The sequence below is a fragment of the Gossypium raimondii genome, chromosome 3 (genome assembly GCF_025698545.1).
Source record: "Gossypium raimondii isolate GPD5lz chromosome 3, ASM2569854v1, whole genome shotgun sequence".
Lineage (NCBI taxonomy): Eukaryota > Viridiplantae > Streptophyta > Magnoliopsida > Malvales > Malvaceae > Gossypium > Gossypium raimondii.
Window position 1 is genome coordinate 60,802,478 of NC_068567.1, and position 16,490 is coordinate 60,818,967.

The 16,490-nt window shown below is 32.1% G+C and overlaps 2 protein-coding genes across 2 annotated transcripts; both read right to left on the reverse strand.

Annotated features, from left to right (window-relative positions):
• Positions 1-1,860: 1,860 nt before the first annotated feature.
• LOC105795242 (U-box domain-containing protein 26) lies at positions 1,861-3,565 on the reverse strand. Its single transcript, XM_012624769.2, has one exon. The coding sequence runs from the start codon at positions 3,353-3,355 to the stop codon at positions 2,105-2,107; it is 1,251 nt and encodes a 416-aa protein (XP_012480223.1). The 5' UTR covers positions 3,356-3,565; the 3' UTR covers positions 1,861-2,104.
• An 8,405-nt stretch (positions 3,566-11,970) lies between these two features.
• Positions 11,971-13,902, reverse strand: LOC105795243 (thioredoxin M3, chloroplastic). The gene is made up of 2 exons (XM_012624771.2): positions 13,646-13,902; positions 11,971-12,718 (listed from the first exon to the last, which is right to left on the reverse strand). The coding sequence occupies exons 1-2, from the start codon at positions 13,842-13,844 to the stop codon at positions 12,399-12,401; spliced, it is 519 nt and encodes a 172-aa protein (XP_012480225.2). The 5' UTR covers positions 13,845-13,902; the 3' UTR covers positions 11,971-12,398.
• Between the last annotated feature and the right edge of the window lie 2,588 nt (positions 13,903-16,490).

Genomic DNA, 16,490 nt, shown 5'->3' on the forward strand with positions numbered 1-16,490 from the left:
AAACAGGCACGAAGACATGTTTAAACAAGCTTCTATAGTGGTCCTTCTAATAATGTCGTCTTTAGGGTTCAAACTCAAGTTTTCTCGTTAAGAGTGCAATATATTTTAACATTATATCAAATTTAAACTTATTTATAACATTATAAAAATAGAAAGATTAAATTCTATATTAAAATAGAAATTATATCTATAACCTGTATGAGACCGATGGCTAAACCAACCCGATTTACATCAATTTCGAGTTTGAGTCATTCAGGGTCTGTATTATTTTTAGTTTGGATCATTCAAGTTTTGCGTCACAATGTTTTAGATAAAATTATTGTGTTTTAAGATCATTTCAGAGTTCCGATCATTTCAGTTTGAAATTTTTTTTTAAAGTTTACTTTTTCTTTAAAATTCAAAAGTGAATTTCAAATTTAAATTTCACAAATGAAATGAAATTTTCGAGTTTGAATTACAAGGAGACGTCAACCTCTACAATAGCTACTCAAAAAACATGAGCCAATCCATGTGATACCATCGTGTTTTTATATAAACTCCCACCAACATGTGACCCATCCATCATCTCCTCCGCACATGTTTGAATCACTATTGCAGGGTTTAAATTTGGTAACTATTTTCGTATTACGGTCTAGATTTTTTTTTGTCAAAATTAGTCCTTGAACTTGATAATCGTTCCCATATTAGATCCTGAATTAAGTAATTATTTCCAAATTGAGGCTTAAACTTTTTTATCTAAATTTAATAATTTTTACCATATTGGAGCCTAAACCTGACAATTGTACCTAAGCTTCGGAGCTTTTCAAGAAAATATAAGTGACTAACTTATATCAAAAAGATTTTAAACCTCATTATAAAAACAATTGTCGAATTTAGACCCTAAAAAGTGATTTAATCCAAATTTAAAACCCCACACACCCCTATCCCTAGTACCACATTTCCCCCCCCCCCCCATGATTCACTGCACGTGATTCTTATGTGGACCTAAAAGCATGCACGCGAGAAACCATTGAAAATGCTATAACCTTAGCCATCTTTTAGCCACTGTCAAAAAAACAAAAACCCAGTCTCAAAGCTTTAACCCCACCAAAACAAAGCAACAAATAGTAATAAAAAAGGAAACCTAATTTTTCACTGTCAGATTTCAGACTAAAAATTAGGGCCTGAGGGGCAATGAAAAAGAAAGATGAAGAGGAGGCTGGTCTGGTCTGGATTCCAGGGGACAAAATTTCAGTGTTTTAATGTGATATTTTTAAAAAAAAAATTAAGCATCAGCTTTCTATAACCAGAAACTGGATTCTGTACTGTGTTTCCAATTTGTGGTGTTTCTTTATACAAGCCAAAATAATTATAACAACTCAACCTTAAAACAAAAAACATATGCAGATTTTGTTCACAAGTTCTTGATATTATTGTTAAAAACCTAGTTCGATTCTCGTTCCGAATATGAAGCAATTTTAAAATTCGTGGTTAATATTTATCCGTTTTATCTTTATGGATACATAAAATACAAAAGATTAATTATTAGATTCGCTTCATTATATTTTGGTTTTGGTGCAATTGATTTGGTTATGTTTAATCATTATTAAATTTATATTTTAGTTATTTAATTTTTAAAAATTATAAAATATTTAAAAGTTTTCTTAAAATCATTATCTTATAATCTTTCTTAATTATTCTCTAAATTCCAAGAAAGGACTGCTTAACAGCTATGAAACATGTGTTCACTCACATCCATCATAATAACATTGGAAGTCAAATCAAATTAATTTTTTAAAATAAAAAGATTACATTAAATTTTATAAAATTTTAAAATATTTTTATATTTTAATTAATTAATTGAAATTGGAGCGATAATGGTTGATAGGAAGAAGAAGAGAGGTAAGTTGTTCATATTGATTTGCTTTTAACAAAAATTCTTAGGTACAAAAAATTAGATACATGAAAATTACAGTCTTCCTCTATGTACTTTGATCTAAACACTAAAAAAACCCAGAAATTATGGTTTTAAATTTGTAGGTTTTTGATTTAAGCAAAAATAATAAAAATTTAAAAATATTGGTCGTCTTTTTAATGGAGAATCTGGGTGAAGCACTTATCGTTTTCAAAAGGGTACGATTTCACTGCAAGCGAAATCATCCGAATTTCCGATGGAATCTTCAGGCCACGAATCCCGAAGCAATTTAAGCAGCATTTGAGCTTTCCTCTTAGCCCTGTCCGTACAATCGCTTTGAACCAGCAGCAGCAGCTGAGTCAGAACGCCCGCGCTCACCGCGTCCTTTTGACTCTGTTCCGATTCCGAACAGAGTGCCATCAGCGCGCCAGCGGCGTATTCCGTGGCCCTGTCGGAGATCCTCAGTATCGTCTTTACCAAAAGCGGGACAGTGAGCGCGTGTGAGGCGAAGGCGGAGCAACCCGAGGGGATCCGGCATAAGAGTTCTATCGTTGCTAGGGCTCGTTCGGCATCACACTTGTCTAGATCAGTTAACCGGTCAATCAACGTTTCGGCCGCTCCGGCTTGTACGGCTTTGTGCCTAGTTTGTTTCAGTAAGCACAAGGCGAAAAGAGCTCGAACGCCGATCCTCAACGCGCGTGGATACGAACTTAGGTTTTTCAATATATCGGTAACGCCGGCGAAGATTTCATCCACATTGCAAATCTCAGCTCGGAGATCTGATGATCTCATTCCGGCGAGAACGGTTTCGATGAGTGAAGCTGAGTTAACTCGTACTTCGATCGAGGAATGGAACAAGAGTTCCGACAAATACACCACTCTGTTCGAATCTGAACCGATCCCCGTGCACTCAGACTCAGTGAGTTGAAACATCACCAAAACCGCAAGCGCCTCCTGGCTCAACTCCGACGAACCGGAACTCACATCGGAAAACAAAATCCTCATCAGTATCTCCCTAGCCTCATGAGAACAAATCACGTTCCGATTCTTCTCCGACTCCCGAGCCAACCCCTTGAGTCGAACCAAAGCAGAATGACGAACCGAAAACGGATTCGAAACCGTTGAAGCCTGGTTCAACAACGACCTAACCATACCCGGTTCAGCCGGTTGTTTAGGCGTGGGAATTCGTTCAATACCAAAAGCCCGGTTCGCAACGCACCAATCTTGTATAAGCCGGCGAAGTGTATGGTTAGGGATGAGAGTGAAATCCGAGAGCGGTGCTCGTGTGACCGGACAAGTGGTGTTGCCGGTAGCAGCCCATGACTCGATACTGGTTCGGTCATAGGTCTGGCCGGTGCTAACAGTTACCGGGTCACGCATTAATTCGAGTGAGATTGGGCACCTGAAATAGTACGGAACTTGAACATTACACAAATCTAAAGGTTCTATACTTCCAGGCATCTCCAAAGCAAGAACAGATAATTTTTTTTTCTTTAAAAAAAAGGACACTGGAAATTCTCTGTGAGTGATGCGTGGTTTTTGGTTCTGAAAGCTTTATATGAAAAAAAAGAAGAAAAAAGAACAGGTTGGAACAGAGAGACAAGGTCCACACGTGTGACAGTTACAAGTCCGGTCTCTGGAACCTAACTGGCTAACCAAGCAAAAGGTTTGGTCAAAGGAAATGTGCTCACTTTGTTTGGTTCCTACTTTTTCTGTTTTCTTTTCTTTTTTTCACCCTAAAATCTAACTTCTGATTACACCCACTATTGGTTTGCGGTAATTGTACCATCCAGTTCTTTGTCTTTATATATTAGATAATAAATGGTGGAACGTAGCTCCCCCAAGATTTAAATTTTTTTAAATTTCATGCTATGTCCTAAAAATATAAGTAGATTTTTGTAATTTTTCAAAAATATTGTTTCTTTTGGATCGATTATTTTTATGTTTAGATCGATTGTCATATTAGAATGCTGTTTCTTTTGAATCGATTGTTACGTAGCATGTCTAATTTTAGCTTGGTCCCCCCAAGATTAACATCCTGGCTCTGCCACTAATACGCGTGGCACACCACGTGTAATTGTTTTTGTTATTCTGTTAGCCACGTTAACCGTAGAAATGGATTAAATTTTTAATAGAATGATCGGTTTGCTCATTAATTTGATGTACAATGACTATTTTACTCTTTTTTTTTGAATAAAAGAGATAAAATGTAATCTAACTTAAAATCGATCTGAATTATCTTGATATTTTAAACTAATTTAATTTACAATTTATAATTTTATCTATTTTCTATTTAATGTATGGTTAATTATATCTTTATGAGGTGAAACGAGGCTTTATATTTAAAACAATAAATTTAAATTCAAAATATTATATAAAAGTACTTTTAAGAAATACGATCTTTTATTTATTTGGTTTTTTGAAATATTTATGATTTATTTATTAAAAAATTGGTAATTAGACTTACTAATAAAATAGTAGAGGGACTAAAATCATAGTTAGACTTTCATCATTGACGTAAGTGCCTTTTGCAATTAAATCCTTATAGTTTGGTGTTTTCATACATACTGCACCATCTTTCTTTCTTTTTTCAAAACACCAAATATACTATGATTGAAGTTCATTCAATTTTATTTTTCATAAAAAAAAAAAAAACATTGAATTTCTTCTTCTTCCTTTTTTGTGTGTGTGGTGCATGCTGTCATGGTTTGTATGTCCCATGGGATTAAAGAGGACAAAAATTAAGGGCAACGCTTTTACAGTCTGGTGCCTGGTGGGGTGTCAAATCTTTGCTTTATTATGTGACTGAATTGAATTTTTTTAAAATTATAAAATAAAAATCAAGCCAATGGCACCTTTCGAGCTTTTGTGGCTTAAAAAAAAGGTGGCAATGACTAAAAGATTCCACAAATATTTCTTTCTTTCTTTTGGCTATAATTAGCTTCATAATGGAATTCTTAGGTTGCTTTTAAAAGCCATTAAGAGTAAAAGTAATAAAATATCAAACAGAGAAAATTTTTGGATTGCTTTAATTGGGTTTTTTTTTTAAAAAAAATTGTTATTCAATTCTCGATTTTCGTATTAAATGAGTTTTCTTTTATGAATTTTGAATATGAATATCTGTTTTACCGTTAATGTTTAGGTAGTTTTTATTTAACATTGCTGTCAATGTAACAGAATGTGAATTACAGAAAAGTTATAGATTGTTCTAAGCATTACATCGAAAAGAGCATATATTATACATTGAACCCACGTCTTCTTGCACCCGATAAAAAAAATAAAATGTTGATAAGGAAAATGGGAATCTAATCTCAATCAAATAGTGGAAGGAAGAAAGTGATTGGGATATTTAATTATTATGTTTGAATTGTCTGATGTTAATACAGTGGTAGTGGCAGTCAAAGGTCAAAGACTAAGATATATGTTTATTTTTATAAACAGAGGAATACGTGGGGTCCACCCTCCAGATTGTCTCCCCACTTTTTTTTGACCAATCAAAAAAAATCATAAAATAAATAAGATAAAAATGGTGAATAATAACATCAAATAGAAGTGGGTGGGTCCAAAGTGAATGGACGATGTTGAATACATTGGGCCCCTTACAATATTCTTTTCCGCTCTATATATACTATTTACGTCACCACATATAGAGAGTTGTTCATAGGTCGGATTCGATCGGATTAATTTAGTTTGCTTTGAGTCGGATTTAAATATAATGGAATGAGTTGTTTACGGGAGACGGGTTAAGCTGAGTTTAGTAGTGTTGAGCATGAAAAATAAAAAATCGATTTGAATTGAGGTGTTTGAATTATTTATGAAATTTTGAAAAAGATATTTAATTTATAATTGATTTTAATTTTTATGATATAAAAATATATAATTTTATATTTAAAATAGTGAAAGTATTTTTTTTTGAAAATTTAGTGTAATTTAGAAAGAATTATGAAAAATACTTTGACATTTTGTTAAATCATATTCGAATGTCATAAAACAAAGGCTATTACATCAATTGTTGCGACAAAGATGAGAGGTTCATGTCCGACATATTTTGAGGGTTTAAAATGGGGTTGCGGATCATACGGCTAAATGTGCTGATACAATGGGACTCTTTGCTCCGTTTATTTATGAATTGGTTATCGTAATTGCCTAGTGTTGTCTCTTTTCTACCAAAAAGAAAATCTAAAAATAAAAAAAATTGAACTGAATTATGATGAACGGTTAACAAAATTTGAAAAGAATCGACCGAATCGATATCAACCTTAAAGCTCGGGCTTGAAAATTATTTTGGAATTTGGTGAAGGTCTGACCTTACCCATGATCACCTCTATAGCAAACATGAAGTGTTTAGATTTTGCATTTCATCATTACGTGAAATCTTTGCACATATTTATTTTAATTTAAGAATTTTGAGATTTCGGGTTAGAATTTTATTTTATGTAAATTTGTAGATTTTATCTTAAATTTATTCGGATTAGTTAATTGGTTGTAGATTTAATTAATCATATTAATGGAGGGCTTAAAATAGTAAATTTGGAAGGGGATGCCTAAAAGAGAGCAAAAGGAAAGAGAGGTGGAAAAAGTCGGTGTCGTCTAGCGGCGGAGGCGCACACGCGTGATGGGGAACAGTGCGCCCCACGATCCACGCGCCCACCCTCCTTGCTGTATCCCGTCAACCCGGCAATGACTTGCCGCTACAGCCTACTCAATATTTGCCTGCCCCGATGCACGTGCCAAACCAGCACGTGTTTCCACCTCCTTTGAGTGTAACAGAGTTCATTCATTTATGGTTAAATGTTGCTATCAATCCCTTATACTATACGAATATTATGAATTTAGTCTTTACACTCTATTTTGGTTAATTTCAATTCTTGTATTTTTCCGAAATATCTAATGGTAGTAATTAAATCTGTTAAGTAAAATTTTGGCACGAGCCGTGTATTAAGTTCTTCTTAAACATTTTTAATTCTTATACTTTTTCGAATTCAATTCTCATTCAAACAATAACCGTTAAATCTATTAATTAAAATAACCAAATTAGAATATATAAACTAAATTTGTAGCTTATGCATCATACAAGGACTAATAGAGAAAATTTACCTTTATTTATTTGTTTATGTATTAAACAAGATAAGCAACAAATTATTTTTCACTTAGAATTTTGGCATTCAAAGAAAAACATTATCCAATGACTCAACATTGAAGTTTGTGCCCTTTCAATTCGGTACAATGCATGAAACTTTTAGATTTTATAGTTTTTAAATTTAGGGTAAAATAAATTTGGATTCCCTTTTTTACTTATGTTCCGTCAAGAATTCCGTCAAGGAACTATTTGTAGATTGAGCCTTAGTTCGATTATCATAAAGATTATTACCAATGTAGGAGGATGTAGGTTCGATTTTCAAGTGTATTGAAGCACATTGTCCTTCTATTTATGGGTTGAGGAGGAGTTATTGGTAGCTCTAAACATTATATCAAAAAGAGCAGATATCATCATAACCTATAACGAAATTGTTGTGGAAAAAAATTAAAGCGTTAAAAGTCTCTCATTATATATTTATTTTACATTTTTATTATCATAAAAATTTAGTTTAATTCTTTAAAATTTGTAAACACATAAATTACATTTTACTTATCATAAAAATATATAATTTAATTCCGAATCAAATTTTTTTTATTCCCCTGTTTTAGCATGTGAACTTGAGAGGTACAACGGTAGCATATTTTCAAACACCCCACAAAATAACTTTCTAGTGGAGCACTTCACCAATTCCATTTATCATCCAATAAAATTAAAGAAAAATACTTTTTTTCTTTTTTAAATATCATTCATTGTACTAACCTCTAATCTCAAATCTTATCATAAATTTAATAGAAGATTTCCAAGAATATGCCATTTTTTTTAAAAGTTATATGTAAAAGCATCATTATAAATATAAATATAAATAATATATACACAAATATATATTATAAAATTTAAATAATATATATATATAATTTACGTAAAATAAGACTCGAACTCGAACTCGAACCCGAACCCGACCAGGACGCTAACCCATCAAAAGCATCATTGGCAGGAATATGCCATAAAAGATGACAAAACTCACCCACAGATTCCCCCTATTTCCCTACAATATTTGTCAAAGTCTAAGATTGGGTGCTTTCTACTATCGTATTTTGAGGGATTTATTCCCAATTAACCCCCCTCCTTTTTTGCATATTAAATTTGGGTGCTTTTGATTTAATTTAATTTGTTTAAATCAGACTTACAAATATACCACCAATTAAATAATTGGACCGAATCTCACATTTAATAAAAAGGTACAAATTTCAGTAAAAGATATTTAAACCGACATAGTACAATGTACAAGGACCAATTGTAAATAAACAAACTAATTGTTTAGATTTGAGTGTTCACAATTAATCACAGTATTCAAAAGTACACAGCTGGGTTTTAAGTTTTGGTGCATGTTAATTGTGGCTGAATTGTAGTTTGGGTCCTTTTATTATGTTTAAATTTAAGATTTAGTCTATGTACTTCTATTAAGTAGACTTGATCTTAATACTTTTGTGACGTAATTAGTTAGCGGTCAAGGGCGTAGATAAGGAGCAAGAACTTTGGCCCCCTTAAAATGGTAAAATTTTCATTTAGGCCATTCAGGTTTGGTGGAATTGCAAGATTTATTTGTTTGTTTTTTTCTTTAATGTACATTTTATGGTAAATATTCACGTGGAGTGTACCTCGCATTTTGGATGAAATAAAGTTGACGTCGTGACATGGAAGAGCCGACGTCTCGCCAAACCGATAAACGACGTCACGACATGGCGACGTGTTCCTTACTAAATCGGGTTTCTTCTCCCAATTAAATTTTGCTATCTTTTCTCAGTCGAACTCTAATAACTCTAGATATTTTAATCAGATTAGCCCACGAATTTCAGCCTATAAATAGGGCTTTTAACAACCTTAGAGAGAGTGATTCAACAACACAATTAAGAGAGTTTTGTGGGAATTTCGGGAGAACTTTATATTTTTGGGTTTGGGTTTCTTTTTGTTTCTCCTCTTGTACTCCTCTTCAATTATTTGCTGCTTTAGTGAAGTTTCTTTTACCCATAGTTTTTTTATCCTTTTTTGAGGAGTTTTTTCAAGTAAATATTTATGTCTAATTTTTTCTATTCGTTCTTGTTCGTTGCTTAATTCAACTTTATCCCCAACAATTCAAGATTTGAGCTTGCTTTTTCTAACAACATTGCCCCCAAAATTCGAACTTGCAGTCTCTTTTGAAGAATGTGTCTTATGCAAATTAATATAATAATAAAATTACATTTTAACTCTGTCAAAAATTATAATTCATTTCTAACGCATTAAAACAATTTTCTCGCCACGACTCTATTAATAGTCTCGGTTTCTTTTTTTTTTTATTCCAACATATCATGTTGACATGAGTTTTTGTATTAGTGGGGTTTTTCTTTTCTTTTTAAAAAATATAATTATTTTAATTAAAATAAGTAATGGTGAAACTAATGACATCGTAAAAATAGAGAGGTTAAATTATGTCATATTACAGTAAAGGGGTTAAATACCAAAATATGAACATAAGAGAGGGATGAAAACCGAAATTCGACCCTGAATTTTAGAGGATAATAATGAAGCCATTGAAGGACTTAAAATAATGGGAATTAAGGTTTCTTGAGCTGTGCACGAATAATAGAAGGATTACTTATTTTAATGATGAAGTGACCATTGATTAATGCAGGATTAACTCTTTAAGTGATGGACCATTAAGGAAGGAGGACCCCAAGCCTAAGTATTGTTGACTTCACCCCCAATTCGGTACTAAGCTAAAATATTAAACGAATCTTAAACTTGCCATATATATATATATATATTTATATTTATAAATCATTTTTTGAAAACTTAGGAAATTAAATCATTTTGAAAGAGAATGTGTGAAAACATATCCAGCTGCATAATTGGCAAGAAAGCTCGTCCAACTGAGCAAGTTTTTTACACAGTTGGCAGAAAAGCTCATCCAATTAGACGAATTTTCTACACAGTTGACAGGAAAGCTCTTCCAACTGAGTGAGCTTTCACACCCTCTAAAAAAAAGGGAATATTTTCTTAAAATTTCAAAAATAATCGACCTATTTGACCAATTAACAAAATTTTTTGGCATATATGACCTATTTAACCCTTAAAACTTTATTATGTGAATTTTTTTAATACTTTTATTATATCTAGATAAATTTCGAATGTTTAACTTTTACTAGAAAAAGAAATTCTATCGCATGCATATAGGCATGTGAAATCACATATTTAGAATATAGATTTGTGTTTCAGAGTAACATATAATAACTAATGAAATGTATAGTTTGAAAATAATTAATAATAACACATTAAATATGTACAATATTAAAATAAAGAAATAAACTAAATGGTAAGTAAAACAAAATTTAAACATATGAATTTATTAGATTAAGAATACTAAATGAATATAATTATTTATCATGATGTCGTCATTAATCATAAGTTTGCGTCCAGTTAATTTGAAATACCATCTCAATCAACAACATTATTAATAGTAAAAATCTTATCACATGCGTCACATGCGTATGCGTGTGAAAACCACAAATTTAAAGCACAAATATGTACGAATTATTAATAACACATTAAATATGTACGAATGGTGCTATCAATCTTAGGTTGGTGTCGAGTTAACTTTATGACACCGACTCAATCAAATACATTATTAATAAATATACAATTGAAGGAGGTAATAAAATGTGCATGGTAAAATTAAAATGTATACAAGTGTCAAAACAAAATTTTAATTGAGTGATAAATTAAAAGTTTTACTGACGCAATCAATGCGGGTTCAAAGAATATGACTTATTTTAATTATGAAAAGACATTCCCGTAATTTCCCTAATTGAGTTTGTGATTGACTCGTTACACCAACTCAATCAAGAGCCTAAACAATCATATAGATATTCATAAATTATTAATCTTTTAATTTCCGTATTCACATGTTTTTTATATAAGATGATTTTGTTCGTCTCCATCTATTTTTATAGTTAAAAAACTCTCTGCATATCAACATGAGGTATAAGTGACACATATGTCACTATTTGATTATTACGCCAACCACGCCAATTTTTAATATTTATAAATAGATGAATTTTCTAATGATATACTCTTTGATTTAATGTACAATGACTAGTTTATGCATTTTTTAGTAAAGGGATAAAATGTAATCTAACTCCTAGTACAATGACCTCCATGATACTTTTTACTCCATATTAACTTTTTAATGTTTAATTTGATGAAAATCATAATTAAATAATAATATTAACAATTAACTTCCGTCAAATCAACCCTAAAGTTCAAAAAAATTTCAACCATCAAACTACATTTTACAAATTAAACATAAAATAAAAAAATTCACAATTAATATTAAATTTATTCTATTAACAAAATCATGAAATTCAAACCTGAAAATATTAGCAATTAACGCTGGCCAAATCAATCTTTAGAATCCGAATTAAACTCTAAAAAGTAATATCATTATCTTTGCACACCAAAATGTATAACTTTTCAAATTATAGATATCACATTGGACAAAAAAGGAAATACAAGTATCATATTACAAAAAGAGTGTCAATCTCGAGGACCAAATAATGTATTAACCCTAATCTTCAATAATAATTGTAACGACCTAAAAATAATTGTTTTGGAGCTATGATAATGGAACACAATCATTTTTATGAGTGCAAATAAGACACTGGTTCCCAAACTACTTATGTTCGACTCAAGAAAAACTTGAACTCGGCTCAATAACTATCGAGCCAAGCTCAAACTATTGGTCAAGCTGAATTTGAGACTTCGTAATGCTCAGCTTCCCAAACTACTTATGTTCGAAGAAAAACTTGAACTTGACTCAATAATTATCAAGCCAAGCTTGAACTATTGGTCAAGCTGAATTTGAGCTTAATTATACTCAGCTCAAACAACTTACAAGCCTTACCGAGCTTTCATTTTTAATATATTTATATTATTAAACTACATTATTGCCCTTAATATATATCCATTATTAACCCTAAGTTTGATTTTTGAATTTGAACTTGAATACAAAAATTTATATCTTGGGCCAAGCCCGAGCATAAAAATAGATGTTCGTCAAAGCTCGAGCAGAGTATCGAGCACTGAATTTCGAGTCAAGCTTGAGCTCGGCTCAGCTCGATTACACCCCTAATCATTCTCACTGATTAATGCTTCCTATCTTCAACAAAAAACTTTTCTAGCTTGATAGAACAGTACACAAAGTAATCCAAAAGAGAATCTGGGTACACTGGGAAGATTGCATCGGTAACATCAGTTTTATAGTTTTACGGACTCCAGTTTCACTACCATGATATAAAGGATGAACAACTTGTGCACCGATTAACATTATATACACCAGAGAGGGCAAAAAGCTTTACCGTAGATCCTGGTTACGCACCGTTTCATCGTTCATGATTTCAGAATCCTTTCTATGGCAGCTATATAGTACTCCTTTGGCATGGTACCAACAACAGACTCTTTCCTCTCTCCGTTTTTGAACAGTAACACCACCGGTACGGCCATAATGTTATAAACCTCTGCAACTGGAAAGTCGGTGTCAGTATTGAGAATAAAGCAGCTCACTCTATCAGCATATTCACTTGCAATCTCATCGATAATGCGGTGGACCATCATACAAGGACCACACCAGCTCGCATAAAATTCGACAAGAACGGGGGCATCACTATTCATTACTGATTTCTCCCATGTGTCTTTAGTAACCACAGCAGCTACACGACATTAATGAAAAAGACTATCATTGAATATAGACACACATGCTCTATGAAAATTGCTCTTAATACATGAGAAAAACAATTGATCAATTTTCTAGTGCACAACAACAAACAAGTTTTTTCAGCTGATAGATCATATTCGTTTTACGAATTAAGCACCTTTGAGAACATCAAATTCACATGCAAGTTCATAGTGATTGTTACAGTATGTGAAATTTTTGCCGGAATCTAATCTACCAGGATCGACATGAACAACATTTTAACAGAATTGTTCTGCATTACACTTTCCTAAAATTGAATGAAATCAGTTGAATCGCTCTTCTATTGCTTTGGTCCGTAAACCCTAAAAGACCAAACATGTTAGAGCATCCAATTTCCAACCAAAAAGACCAAAACATTGGCAAAAAGTGATCTTTGATTCTCATAGTTCTAACAAAAATCCTTTCTGAAAAAGGTTAAGTTTTTAACCTTCTAATGCTAATTCAAAAGCACTAATCCTTCGAAGTTCAAACTATTTCTTAGACTTGGTAGTAGCTGCTACAATTATCACTAACTGAGCGTCTTAACACATAATTACACACCCCTTTTTGATTGCTTTAAGCTAATAGATTTTGCAAATTCCCGGAAAAAATTTGCCTGTTTTCTTTTCTCATGTTTCTGCGCAACCAAACAATTAGAAGCTAGTTGCTCCGATTACGACCTATTTGATCAATTATAACACACATGCAAACCCCTTCTGATTTCTTTAAGCTAAAACTGCCAAATTCCCGGGAATTTTTTGCCTGTTTTCTTTATTAAGTTTCTGGGCAACCAAACAATCAAACACTAGATAAGCCATAAATCCCCCCCCCCCAAAAAAAAATCAAAATCAAAACCCAGAAATTCAAACAGTATTATATAATGGAACAAAGCGAAAGAGATTACCTTTGGGGTCATGGGCAAAAAGGGTTTTGAGAGTGATAGAAGGCGCATTGCGACGAAGCTTAAAGGACCCATTTTTCAAAGGAAAGGAGATGTTCAAAGAGTTGGGATTAGAGGAAAAATGAGAAGAAATGGCGCGTGGGGGAGCGAGTTTGGCAGCCAAGTGAGATGATGGAGTAACCGAAGTAGAATAAGAAGCCATCGGAGAACAGAAAAATGACGAAAAGAGAGGTCTTTTAACTGAGAAATTGTACAAAATAGAAGTGTACCTTAAATGCCGAGCCCCATTGGATATGGTGTTAGTGGGTATGGTAGGGATGGGCCTAATGGGCCCACTGTAAATCATTAGCAAATACATGACATGCTTAAACTCGAGGAATTTGATGTTTTAGGTTCAACTCCCGTTTTTATTAAATTATGTGTTAGTAAATATTAAAGGTTAAATTTGTTATTGTCCTAACTTTAGAATTATTCCGTCATCTTTCCATCATCCAAATATCAGAACTAAATAAAATAAGACAAATGCAATCGATTGTATGACCATTTCATAACTTTTTTTCAAGAATATAATTGCAATAAAAGGTATTCGGTAAAGAACATTATGGAAAATAAAATTGAAAACCCGTTATTAAAAAGAAATTTAGTTTCTCTAATTTTTAGATTTTAAAATTCAGGTCCAATTTTTTTTTATTAAATTCGGGTTAATTACAATATCTTTTTTAATTATATGGCTATCAACCGAGTAGCTTATTATTATTATTATTATTATTATTTTAAAATATCACAACAACTAATTAAACCAAAAAAAACATGGCAATCAAGTGAATACTTTTTTTCTTTTTAAATGCTATGGTAACTAATTTAAAAAAAATATTAAAATTGAACCTAAATTTTAAAATTCTAAAAATATAAGGACTAAATTCATAAAAACAACCTTATTAGCTATGCTTTTTCTATTCCCAGGAATCTGAATAGCCTAATAGATCAAAGGAAACCAGAAAAAGCTGCAGATTCTCCATTCTTACAACCTTTTTATCATCCCCCTTTCAACAAGGCGACAAACATGTATTTTAAAGATTTCTTCAATTCATAAAAATTGAAGTTGTTCATAAGTAGGGTCGGATTAGGTTTTAACAAAATTTTAAGCTTGATTGAGAAGTTCAAGCTCAATCCAATAAAATTTTAGAGTTATTTGAGCTGATAATACTAAGATCTCAAATCAATTTTCGAAAATATAGTCGCATCTTTAAACTGATCGAACATGCCATCAATCCGAGTAAGGATACTTGTTTTTGATCGTCAACTTATTCAGTTGTTGATAATCAATGCATAGCATGAAAGTATCATCTTTTTATTTCACAAATAACACCGGCGCTCCCCAATGTGATATTCTCGGCAAATAAACCCTCAACCAAAAGCTCTTACAACTACACTTTCATCTCCTTGAGATCCTTCGGTGTCATGCGATAGGCGACAATGGATACTGGTGGAGCACCAAGAAACACCTCAATACCAAATTCAACTTTTCGATCTGGCGGCAAATTAGATAAGTCTTTCAGAAACACCTTAGGAAAATCCCTCACGATACGAATATTTTGAACTCTCAACTCCTTACTTCCAAAATTCAGTACATAGGCTAAGTAAGTAAACTTCGCAACTTTTACTCAAAAACTTCTTAGCCTTAGTCGCTGAAACCACATTAGAGAGAAATTATGTTCTCTCTCCAACGACCACAATCTTTGATCCATCCTCAGCTCTCAAGCTGATTCGCTTCGAATCAAAGTCTACTTTCAACTTGAGTTTGGGCTAGATGAAAATATAAATCTAACCTTATTTTTCGAGTCTATATTTTTACTCAAATTCTTTCACTTTTTATAAAAGTTTCGGCCTAATTTACTCAAATTCTTTCACTTTTTATAAAAGTTTCGGCCTAACCCTTGGACAAATCTTCAGAAAAACATGTGGATTTTCTGGGTTTCACTTTCACTAGCCAAACATCATGTTCTTGCTCTTGCAAATTTTATTCTTTGGTACTAATCGAATTAAAAAGTAGAAAAGTAAGGAACATCCACGTCAGTAGGATAAAGGGCTTTTTGAAAGATGAGGCTTTGATTTTGCCACCTGTTTCAGTTCAGTACAAGATTAGAACATGTCTATCACCAAGACAAAAAGTACAAAAGCTAAACGTGCACGTCTTTTGTTCTTTCTTTTAAGGTTGTTCTTCTACACATCTCAAACCTAATGTTTTAATCGATCTTTAAGTCACCGGTTTTCCAGTTACTTGTACCCTTTTAAATTAAATAAATTATTAAACACTATAAAATTCAATTCAACCGTCGATTTTTTAACTCGAGTCAATCAAATTTTTTGTCTTGTTTTGGATCAATGTACAAGTTGGTTTTAAATTCAACCGATTCATCCGACTAATCTAATTTGATTTCAATAGAAATGATTTTAACAGCCGGGTTGATGGTTAAATGCTTTAAAAATTTAAAAAAATAAATAAAAAGGTTTATAAAACCAGTTAGGGGTGAGCGTTTGATCAAACGGAGTGTAAAAGTTTCAAGTTAATTGAGCTGACGAGTTATATTTTATCATCCTAACTCGATTTGAATTCTTTTCGAATTGAGTCGAATGGAATGAAATTCGAATCGAATCAAGTGAAATTGTTCGAGTTAAATTAAAAACTTAAACATGTGAAATTAAAATATTATTACAATATAACTAATTTCACGTTAAAGTACATAAATTCAAAGTAAACTAATAAGAAAAGGATATTTTAGTATTATAAATTTGAATTGTTAATAAACTTATTTAGTTCCAACATTTATTATTTTAGAATATTTTT

Coding starts and splice junctions, on each gene's coding strand:
- LOC105795242 (XM_012624769.2), bottom strand. CDS start 3,355: ATGCCTGGAAGTATAGAACCTTTAGATTTGTGTAATGTTCAAGTTCCG.
- LOC105795243 (XM_012624771.2), bottom strand. CDS start 13,844: ATGGCTTCTTATTCTACTTCGGTTACTCCATCATCTCACTTGGCTGCC. Junction 12,719..13,645: donor TTTTGCCCATGACCCCAAAG/GTAATCTCTTTC, acceptor AATGTCGTGTAG/CTGCTGTGGTTACTAAAGAC.